The 12752-nt window shown below is 43.6% G+C and overlaps 1 protein-coding gene across 3 annotated transcripts in view; it reads left to right on the forward strand.

Annotated features, from left to right (window-relative positions):
- Positions 1–12752, forward strand: part of RORA (RAR related orphan receptor A) — a 359059-nt gene that overhangs the window by 327075 nt on the left and 19232 nt on the right. For 2 of the 3 annotated variants that reach the window (XM_054642212.2, XM_077185317.1), the window contains 3 exons: positions 2442–2527; positions 10410–10551; positions 12280–12675. In XM_054642212.2, the coding sequence (XP_054498187.1) occupies positions 2442–2527; positions 10410–10551; positions 12280–12675 (624 nt within the window). The remainder of the gene's footprint in view (positions 1–2441; positions 2528–10409; positions 10552–12279; positions 12676–12752) is intronic. The other variant, XM_077185318.1, reaches the window with a different exon arrangement.

Raw genomic sequence — 12752 nt, forward strand, 5'->3', positions numbered from 1 at the left:
CACCTTTTAGACTATTACTAACCTAGCTTTAGGCCATCACTTTGAAGGCATGTTACATTCCTTCAGAAACGCTCTGCAAACGTCCTGTTGCTAAAGAAATAGGGATTGCATAGACAGGCTTCATGGGTGATTTAACTAACATGCTGGAGATTGTAGATAAACTAGATCCAATTATATCATACCTATTCAAAATAAGGCAGTAATTATGTATATAAAAGTGAAATGTAAAAAATACATTGCCATGTAGCTGTGGAGATAAGCCTTGTCACTACCCTGTCCAAGGAGCTGCAGCAGGCTGCTGATTCACTGCAGCACAGGAGAAAAATAATCATATGTTGAAAAGGCACAACTGGGATTTGGTAGAGCTATTCTGGAATTTGCCCACAGGATTGCTCTCTGAATTTGAACTGCACATGATACAAATTCTGAGTTTCTGTGAATTCCAGTCTGTTCTCCAATTTGTTGATGTGAAGGGAGGGGGTTATGCCAGCCTTTCTGCCACAAGCTCATAAACATAGGAGGCTCCAGTAATAATTAATGTAGCACATTAATGAAACAGCACACACGTTATTTTTTCCCTTTTATTAGTTCACTTCCTGCTCCATTGTGTTTAATGTGTTAGCTGAAAGTTAAGTGAAATTAAAACCATTTTTGGGGAAGAGGCATTTCCTTCCTTAAGTGTCCTAAACAGACCTCTTAATTTCAGCCTGTTGTTTTATTGCTGCAGGGATGGTGGGTTTGAAGGTCGGGGATGCCAAGGTTCTTGTGATGGAAGCAGATCCCAGTGGTGTCCTGCTGTGTGGGACTGCTTGGAAAGCTGCTGATACAGACCTGCCTGACCAAAGCCCTGGAGCCTTCCCCAGCAGAGTGGGGGAGCTGCTCTTGGCTTCCCAGGAGCAAATAGCTCCCATTTGGGGCTGCTCAGCTGCCACATTGTTGTATTTGGTGTCACCTGGAGAATATTTTGGGGGGATATTTTCGCACAGTCAGTGCTGTGCTGCAAGTCTCTGGGCTTCTGCTTTAGAATGATCTTGTGCTTTGGGCCAGATCTTGAGCTGTGTCGTGCTGCAGTGGAATGGAGCACACAGTAGCACTGCTGTTAGTAATCAAGATGACTCTTGATTAATAATAAGTATCCAGTTAGGGTTTCAATGGCATGCAGAATGCAATGTTTTTAGCGTGGACATGACCTTTTGAGAGCAGAGTAGAACTGAAATAAGGCCAATACATTGTAAGACAGCAGTATTAGATGTGATTTTGTGTGTTGTCACAGACTGGAGAGCTGTAAATTGGATGAAAGAGGAGCTCTTTTAAACAGTCAGGCAGCTCGTGAATGGGTTTGAGCTCCTCAAGGAGGTGAACAGCACTTGTTAATGTGTCACAGTTACAGACACAGCAAGAGCTGCACTTGCACTGTTCCAACTAAGGCCTGTCCAGAGCACTGGTGCAGCTTCCTCCTAACACAGTGTGCCAGAGCAGAGGCTTTCCTGGGATTTCAGTCACCCACCTGTGTGTGCTGGTGTTTGTGGGCACCCCCAAGCACAAGGTGTGATGTGTGCCCTGCTGCTGTTGATCACTGCAGCACTGCCTGTGCACAGCCTGCCCAAGCTTGCCAGCAGAACAACTGCAGCCATGTATGTGCTCCACAAGCAGTGAGAGGTGTCCCTGAGCATGCAGGAGTCCCTTCTTGGGCCTGTGTATTCACATGGGAAGGGGCTGGATTTAGAGCTAGTCACAACCAAACTGAATTCAGTGCGTGGGTTTATATGTATGGAACTACATTTATCAGGGCTTTCATGCCTTATAAATGAATGGCATTTTCCAGACTGTGCCAGCTCCTCTGGTTTCAGTAAACTGAGTGCTGCTGTGTTTTCCTGCCGTGTTTGTTCTGTGGTAGATAACACACAAATAGGTACCAATTCCCTTTCTGTTCAGATAGGCAAGTTTTGGACATGCAAAATGGGGTTGCTTTCACCGTGTAACTTCTCTTTAGGGTTGGCCACTCATGTGAGCTGGGTGGATGTTGGTGGCTGTGGTGGACGTGGTGCATTTGCTTCCAGGCAGGGCAGGCTTTAACATTACCTGCTATGGTCTTGTATGAATACAGTTGGAAGAAACCTTTCTGGTGTCATCTTAGCTCTTTGGCCAAAATGTGAACTCTCCTATTCTTTTTGGCTTTGAAATGCTGATTCCAGCCTTCTGGTGGGTTCTTAAACACCTTCTCAAATGACCCATTTTAATAACCCAAAAGCTATTATATAACGAGCAGCCATAATTTAGTCCAAAGCTCTAGGGGATCCTTGCAGTTCAGCAATGAATAGTTAATGCAGTATAATGTTTAGCAGGTTATTAGTTTTCACTGTACAAATGCTGATCAGGGAATGCTTTTATAAGGTGTTTAAAAGAAAATGTAATTAACTGGTTGCGTGCTTCTGTTGCAGCTCAAATTGAAATTATTCCATGCAAGATCTGTGGAGACAAATCATCAGGAATCCATTATGGTGTCATTACATGTGAAGGCTGCAAGGTAAGCTTCTAAAATATTAAGTCTGAAAAGAAGCATTTAGCCTTTTGATAGTGATAATTTTCCTTCTTTTTTTAAAGAGCAAGCATTGCTCCTAAGTTGAATATAAAATAGTTGGGGATTCTGAAGTACTGGTTTTATTTGGACCTTAAATAGGATGTTTCCATGACACACACACAATTACACCGCTGCAGATTTTAGGACAATCCTCCAAATCACACGTTTGTGCTAGGTGTGCTGTGCATTGTCTCTCTCTGCATAAACAGAAGAGGTACAGAGATGATCTGCTTCAAGCACAGCACCAAGAGCATTCAGTGCATTCAGCTGGGGGAGGACAAGTCTGGCTTTTTCAATCTCCCTGTGTGGTTTTGCTCTGTAAATTGCTATGAAGCTCTGCTGAAATAGGCGAGAGCTCTCCCCTCTGTTTTCTTTTGCACTGTGCTGCAGTTACAAATCTCTTCCCTTTGGCAGGGGAGATGTTGTTGCACAGTAGCACGTGCTCCTGCTGTTCAGCATGCTCAGGTCTGGCTGAGACCACTGCCTGTTCCTTGCAGTGCAATCGCTGCTGTGCAAGGTTTAGGCTTTGAAGTTTTTCCTGGAGTTGTACCTTTGGTAAATCAAGTGAACGAGGATTGCATTTCTGTTTTGTTCAGTGTGTCTGTTACAAGCAGGAATTAACTGGACAGTGCCAACAGCAGGCAGGAGTGAAGCTGATCACTCCTTTTGATCCCTAGTGCAGAATTACAGCGTTGGCTTGGGGTGACACAGTGTGCACAGCATGCTCTGGCTTGTTCTTCTCTTCATGGATGAATGTTGCAATCCCATGCTGATAGGTTTTCTCCTCTTAATCTATACTTGAGGTGTGAAGAATTGATGATTATAGTAGTTTTTACTCTACTCTCCTGACCTGCTTGATACTACAACCCATCTTCAAAAAGTAGCTTCCTTGCATTCACATTATGAAGTTCTCTTTTGTGTTTTTCCCAGGAAGATTTTTGTGTTTTCATTAACACATCCTCTCAGTCTTATGGAAGTATTAGTAACAAGGAAAAAAAACTAAATTAAGAATCTTGGAATGATATGGGAACAGCACCTTCTGCCCTTTCTGACTGCTGTTACTATGGAAAATACAAGAAATGTACTAAAAATGCATTGATAACAAAGTGGTGGCTTTTTCCAGGTTTATGTCGTTAAGCAGTCTTGGTGAGATTTCAGCTGTGGGAAGTGCAGACATTTGTTGTGAGAATTCTGCTCTTTGACTGTCTTGTCAAGGATCAAGTTGTGTTCAGGGTCTGAGAGCTCTTTAATCTTTAGATGGTCTGGGACCAGAGTACCTGGGAGAGAGATCCATGACACCCAAACCTGAGTGCAGACACAGCAGGGTTAACGGGGTGCTGGGCCTCCCCACACGGGGCTGCTTGCAGAGCAGGAGCCCAGGGACAGGGAAGCTGCCAGCTGTGTTTGCCTTCCTTCATCTTCATGCACTTAGTGAGAATGTGTGTGCAGTATACTGTGTTTTAGAACAAATAATTTTCCTTCAAGTGCTCTATAAATCCAGTTCTGTTGGAGCTCTGTGCAATCCTCTGCTGCTGAGGATTCCACCAGAAGGGTCAGCTGGTGAGAAGGGCAGAAGGGAGGGCAAGCAGGCAGGGGTGCTCAGCACACTGAAACCCCTCTGAACCTTGAAGGCAGAAGGTGAGAATTAAGAGTATCCCAGTGAATGATTTAGGCATTTTCTCCTTCTGTTAAAGGAGCACAGTGAAGTTTTGTAGCCATACAATTTCAGACAGAATTTTAAAGCCAATTAATGCTTGGTTAATCAAGTTACCTTCCTTTGAGAAGCTCACTCCTGAAGAAGCTCAGTCTTCTTTAATGCCAGAGCCCAGACTGGCAGACTGGGGTACTGCTGGTGGGCACACGTCACAGGAGGGGTTTACATGGTCATGGCCTAAGCAGCATAAAATGACCTGCTGTGGCTCTGGATTCTTGTGCTGCACTCTTCCACAGTACTGTCAACAAAGTCTCACCCAACAGAACTATTTTGGCTGGTGAAAAGGTTGGCATAGCTTGGCTCCTGCCAAAGCAGCCAGGTGTGGATTGGTATGACTTTCTTTTCCCAGCTTTTCTGTGGCTGTGACTGCTGCAGGTTTGAGCATGCTTATGTTGCTCTTCATGTTATGCTAAAGCTTCTTTTGTAAAAAGTACCTGGCTGCAGAGAGCTCATTGCCAGTGCTGTGCCTTGGCTCCTGCAGCCCATGCCCTGCACAGTCCCAGAACAGTCGGTGAGGTTCTGCACAGGTGCCACAAACCCACCCACGTGCATCAGATGGCAGGAGCAGGGCTGTGGCTGTCAGGAGGGAGCAGCTGTGCTGCTGCCCTCAAGCCAAGCCTGTCAGGAATGATCTACAGGCAGCAACAGCCACAGCAAAGTGGGGTGTTTCAGCTTGGACTGGTTTCATTCCAGTTTGGTGTGAACTTTAATGTTACTTAATCCTAATGTTAACTTAAATGTTACTCTGGAAATACTGATAAACAGCAGAAATACAGTTTATTCAAAACCTAGTCTGTATCAGGGATGAAATCACAGACCAGCTCTTGTCAGATTGACTTTTGCTGGTCCTGTTGCTCTTCTGCTGCTTTGCAGCCCTTGCATTTCATAGACTTGAAAGTGTTCTGACCAGGTTGAGTTGTTACACTGCATTTCACATTACTAGACTTGAAGATTTGTAGTAAACCCCATTAGTGTTTCTTGGGAAGCTTTCATTTCCTACTGTGCTGTGATGTTGCTGGCTGTTCTTAGGAAGTTAGTGGCAGTGTTTTGCAAAGGCATTGAGTACTGCTGACCCCTCAGCCTATTCAGCTCAATTTGAATCTGCCTTTAAAAAAGTAAAATTTAACACCCCTTCATCATGTCCCCCTTAACTGAAAATTTGAGGTTTGAGCCAGGCTGTATTTTACACTTTATCTTGGAAGTCTTCTGTGGCTTATTACAAATAAAATAAATTTTTTAAGAGAGGGTAGTTGCAGGAGCACTGCTGAAAACAATGGTATCTGTATGGAGCACTTCACTCAACCATTAGTTGTGGCAACCCATTAACAACCTTTTATGCTGTAGGAAGGACCATGCTGGGAAAGGAAACTGGTTTGTACACTGGTTTGTACACATAGGTTCTTTTCTCCTAGCTGGAAGTTGAATTCAGTTCCACATGGTCATACAATGAACTATATAATTTAATTTGCAGATGCAGTTACTTGGTTTTGCAGTCAATAGTTCATGCCCACCTGACCCACCAGTGCAGCAGCAATCCCTCTCTTTACCTGACTGCATGTAGCTGGTCTAACAAAACCCCTCATGCAGGGCATTTCTGGGCATTTGAGATGCTTATCAGAAGGTTTATCAGTACTGGCTTTTGTCTCTTGTGTCTTTTAAGACCTCAGATGATCTTGTTCTGGTGTGCTGTCCCTGCCCATCTTGCTTTCATTTGTTGATAAACACAAGCTCACTCCTGTCTTTATTACTGATGTAAAGCTGAATGGTTTTACTCTGTTTTCGGTGACACTAGGACTTTGTCTTTATTAACACAGTTTATTAAACAATATTGTCAGAGCACTCTCCTGCCTTAACAACTAAAATACGTGCTGGTGGTCATAAAAGGGTTAAAAATCCAATTTGAATGTTTGCCTGTCTTTTGTATTACAGTGTATTTTTCTGATGTTTCTTTGAAGAAAATTTGTGTTGGTTTGCTTTGGAAAACAGCAAAATAATTACTCCCCCCGAACACTAATTGTTAATTGCTCAGAATATTGCAAAACTTAATGATACGTGGAAGTCTTTAAGTATTAGCCATAAATCATGGGATTATGAATAAGCCTTTGTTGTCACAGGCTCGCATACAGTCATTCCAAAACTCTGCCATTAGGATGCAGCAAGGCAGCTGTCAGCTGTTTTCTTGTAATTAAACAGCCAATGAGCAGCTAATTAAGACATATGTGTATACAGAAGTGGAAGTGGGTATGTTAATGAACTGTAGGAATCAATTCATTAAATGAAAATTTGTCAAAAGACCAAACATGAGCTCAGTGTTTCAGCCCATGCGCGGTGCAGAGGGAGCGCGTGCGGTGCCATTGGGGACACCAGGGAGGCACAGCTGGCTCAGGAGCCAGCTCAGACACCAACGTCTCCAGTGCTGAGCTGCTGAGCAGAGGAGCCACTGACACTATTAATAGACTTTGCAAAAACTGCTATTTACATTTCAAAGTCCTTTTTTAACAAGTTGTTATTCCAACTGACTTACAGATGAAAAGTTCCTGTGCTGTTTTTTTCCCCAAACCTGATTTCGTGGCGGTGAACGAACACCCATAGACTGTGTTGGTATAAACAGGAGTCTGAAACACAGGGACCAAGCTGTGGCTTGTTACTGCTCTGCTCTTCTGGCACCAAGTGCATCCATCTGCAGGAGGAAAAGGGAATGTGCAGAGCTCAGTGGCTGGGGCTGGATCTTCATGCTGCCATCAGGAGGGGCCGAGACGTGGCCCAAGGTGCCGTGGGCCGGAGGGCTCTGACACCAGGGCTGCTGCAGTGCAGCCCCAGCCTCTGTCTGTGCTGATCAGGAGGGGTGGCTCTGCCTGGGCCCATTAGGTCGCATAAGTAATGGTTGTAAACATGCAGGCAATAAAAAGCATGTGGCCTGGGCTGGCTTGCATAAGGCTTGAACGTATACACGTGTACCAAGGATGCATCCACCTCCTCCTTCCTGGTGGAAAAATTATAGCCAGCTCTGTGCCTCTGGCAAAAGAGAGGGAATAGAACAACAGAATAGAGTGTTCTCCTTTTAATAAAGGAGAGAAAAAGCCCAGAAAGAAACTGTAGGTACTTACAGAAGGCTCCTGTAATAGGGGCTTCCCCACGTGTCTTACAGTGATGTGAAAGCCCAAGGACCACCAAAACCTTACATAACTCACAAGTAAATGACAGCACCATAGAACAAAAATCCTCACTTGACCTTCGTTGTCAATTCACTCCCACATGTCAGATACCTGTGTTTCTGAGCTCTGAACAAGTTTAGATTAGCTTTTGAAGTTTGTGGCAAGGTTTCTTCTTTCTTTTACCTAGTGCTGATGTTTTCTTGGGTTTGTTTTTAAAAGCAATTTACTGTATCTCTGGTTTGTAAAGTGCAAGTGCTTTTAAAGGCCTGGGTTCAGGCATTTCTGCTCTACTGGAAATTTAGCTTCAAGCTGTAACTTAGCTGATATATTGTACACTAAAATGTATTGAGCAGCTGTGTCTCTAGGGAAAATCTGGAAAAGGAAAAAGGCCAGTATTTTCTCCATTATAATACTAAAAATAATATTCAGTTTGACAAGGCTATTCTTAATAAAATATGCCGAAGTGGCAACTCAGAATCAGTGTACATATATATATCTCAGCTAAAGGAAAACATACGGATCCTTGAGGTTATTGGGACATGTTGGTTTCACATACTGTTTAGGCTAACTTGCAGGATCTCAGAAGTGGCAGAGGGTTTCATGCAGCTCATGTGTGAGCATGTCATTCAGTGTAACTAGAAGAGTGTTTGGAGAACTGAAATTTTCAGGGACTGATGCACAACCCTGACCAGTCACTGGTCAGCTCAGTCCCTTATCCTGTTTTTGTGGTGAATGGCATTGCACTTGGGGTTTAGTGGTGAACGCACTTGCACTGGAGTGACAGACTCCACTGATGGTGCTCCCAGAACTAGAAATGAATCCATGTACTTACCAGGAGTTGGTTTCTCAGGAGGGATCAGTTGTGATGTTGGAATGGTAGACATTTCCATGGTATTTCAGGTTGAATTATTATTATAGGGTGAAATGCATTCAATTGGAGCTCAATATGTGCAATTTTCAGTCTCAGTCACAATTACCTATTGACAAACATGAAAAAAGTGGTTGAAAGTTCCATCATATAGAAACAATGACCAGGAAAAAAGGGTAACAAATTATGTACAGGAAAACAGGATTAAAGACAGCATTTTCAGTTTGGTTTTTTTTTAACATTCCATGTTTCCCTAGTAAAGCTTTAATTAAAGGAGTGTAACCAACAAAGACTGGTGCCTTCCTGCTAAGATTGAGCGGGGGCTTTGTCTCAGTGTTTTGTGTTTTGCCGTGTTTCTGTCTGCAGCCGGTTTGATAGGAGCTACTTGAGACTTGTCATACAGATGTCCTTCCTTTGTTTGCTTCACCAAGTATCTGTGCATGTGCTGAGGGACTCCAGCATGAAACCTTTGAGTAAATAACAAATTGGTAAAAGTCCAGCTTTAATTAAAAGGTGCCCAGCCTTTCCAAGGAGCTATTTTCTTTGCAGCACTGTTAATTAATCCATTATGTGGCAACGTAAAACTAAAATAGTGTGCTCACTGCTCTCAAATGCCTCTTTAGAATGACTGCATCTTTGCAGAATCCTTGTGAAGTAGGTATTACACACACAGCAGCTTATGTTTGGGTAGTCTGTGGCAAAAGGATGAAATAGACTTCAAAGCAAGCAGCTGCAGAGTGGTTAATGACATGCACCTCTCTGGAGGAGACAATAAAGTTGTAGCTGTGTGTAACCTTCCAAGCTTGCTTTGGAGCTGGGCTTACTCAGGAAAGAGATCATACATAAAACGTGCTTTAGCTTTTCCCTTCCTTAAGAATCTAAATCCTGCACAAAGTTGAACAAAACTTGGGCTGTCAGCATCTAACTCTCACAATAGCAGCAGTAGGTGACAGCAGCAGTGCAGTGACCATCCCTCTGTCCTGGGCACGAGTGAGGCACCTCAGGTGCTGTGCCTGGTTTTGGGCCCCTCAGACTTGTGACATTGAGGGGCTGGAGTGGGTCCAGAGAGGGGCACCAGAGCAGGGGAAGGCTCTGGAGCACAAGTCTGTTACTGGCTTTAAGTCTGATAAGGAACAGCTGAAGGTGCTGAGGTTATTTCATCTGGTGAAGAGGAGGCTCAGGTGTGACCACCTCACTTTCTACACTCACTTTCTACAACTCCCTGATAGGAAGATGGAGCCAGTTGGGGGTCAGGCTCTTCTCCCATGGAGCCAGCAACAGGACAAAAGAAGATGGCCTCATGTTGTGGTAGGGCAAGTTTCAGTTGGATATTCAGAAAAAAAATCTTCACTGAAAGGTTGAAGATTTGAAAGGGTGGGCAGGCATTGGATTAGACTATCCATGGAAATGGTGGAATCACTATCCCTGGAAGTGTTCAAAAAGGTGTGTGAATGTGGCACTTCAGGTTTAGTGGTGAACACAGTGGTGCTGGGATGATGTTTGGGCTTGATGATCTTAGAGGTCTTTTTCCATCTTAATGATTCTGTGAATCTTTAAAAAACATGTTAAGAAATTGTCCTTTGCAGGAGAAGCTGTTCAGCATCGTGCTGTGTATTTTTAAACACATACACACACTGGCAAGGCTGAACATCATTGCCTGCCACTGTCACTCCAGAGAGCAGAACAGGGTGGTAGCTGTTGAGTCCTCCCTATTTTGGAGAACTATGACAACCCAGGAAAGATAGGAAATCAAGGTCTATAATTAGTTTTATCTCATTTGAAAAGAGCTAGTCTACCATATGTAATATGGGATATGTAAAATCAGTGAATAAAAAGTGTAATTCCTTTATGTGTTACAACGCTTTTTAAGTGAACTGCTTCTTGCTAGTTACTGGTTTTGGTTTATTTCTAGGAGACGGAAAAAAAAACCAACAAAACCTTTAGTTTTAACCTCCTTTAGTTGACTGTAGACTAAAGGAAGTTAAAACTAAAGACTTGAACTTCTTTTAAGTATGCTATCCTTGCTATCCTTGAGAGTCTTTATTTGCTCCATCAGTTAACAGCTCCTTGTGTTTTGCCGTGGCACGGCAGGGCTTTTTCAGGAGGAGTCAGCAGAGCAATGCCACGTACTCGTGTCCCCGGCAGAAGAACTGTCTGATCGACCGCACCAGCCGGAACCGCTGCCAGCACTGCCGCTTACAGAAATGCCTTGCTGTGGGGATGTCTCGGGATGGTAAGCGCCGCTGCCTCGGGGGCTGCCTGCAGAATGCTGGCACGAGGGCTGCTCTCGTGGATGGGCAACCAAAATCCAGCACTTACATGCTACTTGTGCATTGATAGTTGAGATCATCGAGTGAGTTGCAGACGTTGCCTCATATTTTTCTATGTTATATGCTATATGTTCATATGCTATATGTTTTTAGATGCTGCTGTATACTTGAATATATACAAATCAGGGCATGTACGAAGTTCTTGGAATTGTCTTTTTTCTTACCTGTTGTAGTTCTCAGTTAAGAGCTTTGTCTCTGGTCATTTCTTGAAGATGTGGTTTGTTTTTCTCATGTTAATATATTCATATATTCATTGATATATTCTCTATATATTTATGTATTCTCTATATACTCATTCCAACTTAAGTGACCTCCTGTAGTTGCAAGTAGCACTGCCTGGTGCATGGGTACAGATCAGAACTGTTTCACAGTATCAACTGAAGTTAAATATGCGTATAATGAATAATGGAAATAATACAAAGAAAAAAATAATGCAGTGTTTTTTCAAAGATGGAATTCTGAAGAAAAGATGTTCCAGCACTGTTAAATATTAAGCTCAAAATTGCAGCTTGAGTAGTGATGAAAGCCCGCCTCTGCCAAACAGTTGCTTATGTAATTCAGTCAGAACTGGCTTTGCAGCTGAGACTTGCACGCCTCCCCCACAGATGGAAGGGAGCTGCCACCACTTACCCATTTGAAGATCTGACTCAGTCTTTTCCCCTGCCACAGTGACAGCAGCGCTGCATGTTCTACAAATGCATACACATTACTCTAGGTGCATGAGGCCTTATCAAGGAGATTGTTCCCAGATTACATTTACTTCTTGAATTACACTGTCTTTATTTTTTTTATTGGTCATGAGACTAAAAACCTGAAACAGTTGATCATGTAATGACTACTTCTTCTGCCATGTTTGTTTTCCTATAGAAAAGCTGAAGGCAGTAGTTGCCTTTCTAAAGGATGAAGCTTTTACAGCTGATGCAGGTCCTTGAAATCCCATGCTGCATCCTTGAGAATTCCCTGGAAATTCCCAAACCAGTTGCTGCTGGCTTACAGCTAATGCTTCTCAAAGTTGTAGTAATGCTGTGGAGGTACACACATGCACTTGTGTGCGCACACACACACACATAGGTTTAACAATTACTCGTCTACTAAGCATTTTTGCCTGTCACAGAGGCGCTTTGTTGGCAGGTTTGGTGGTTCTTCCCACATGCTTTAGTCCCAGTCTCAGTAAAGCTTGCTGTTGATACACTGAGAGAGCCCCCCACATGTTGGCACCACACTCTAGGTTCACTCCACAGCATGAGTGTACAGCTGGTTGGAACTGGACAGTTGTCTCAGGCCAGTGTGTTCTGGTTTAGCTTCTACTTTTCTAGGTAGGGTTTGAATGCTGAAGAGATGCATCTGTCAACCTCAACGGGCATACGAGAGAAAATCTTTCCAGCCCTGAAGTGGAAAGTCAATGAATTAAGTTAAACCAGTGACTTCTAATGGTCCATTGCAGTGGCATGTCAAGACAGTGTTTTAAAGAGCAGGTGCTGTGTACCTGTAACTGAGAAGTGGTTCTTAGGTCTGTCCATCCTGCAGATTTGGGTTTGTGCTGTATCCTTCCATGTAATGTTGAAAGACTCACAATTAAAAGGCAGTGGTGGACGTGTAGAGATGTAATCTCTTGTGTGTCTGTATTGCAGCTGTAAAGTTTGGTCGAATGTCAAAAAAGCAGAGGGACAGCCTGTACGCCGAGGTGCAGAAACACCGACTGCAGCAGCAGCAGCGGGATCACCAGCAGCAGCCCGGAGAGGCAGAACCACTCACACCAACATACAATATCACCACCAATGGGTTAACAGAGCTACATGACGACCTCAGTAATTACATTGATGGGCATACCCCTGAAGGTAGCAAAGCAGACTCTGCAGTTAGCAGCTTCTACTTAGACATACAGCCTTCTCCAGATCAGTCGGGTCTTGATATTAATGGAATCAAACCAGAACCAATATGTGACTACACACCAGCATCGGGCTTCTTCCCTTATTGTTCTTTTACAAATGGGGAGACCTCTCCAACTGTGTCCATGGCAGAATTAGGTAATGAGAGAGAAAAGCTTCCATTGTAATTGTCTTAACAGTACCCTTTGGATTAAAGTGGCACGTGTAGCCAGTGC

This window comes from Agelaius phoeniceus, chromosome 13 (assembly GCF_051311805.1).
Source record: "Agelaius phoeniceus isolate bAgePho1 chromosome 13, bAgePho1.hap1, whole genome shotgun sequence".
Lineage (NCBI taxonomy): Eukaryota > Metazoa > Chordata > Aves > Passeriformes > Icteridae > Agelaius > Agelaius phoeniceus.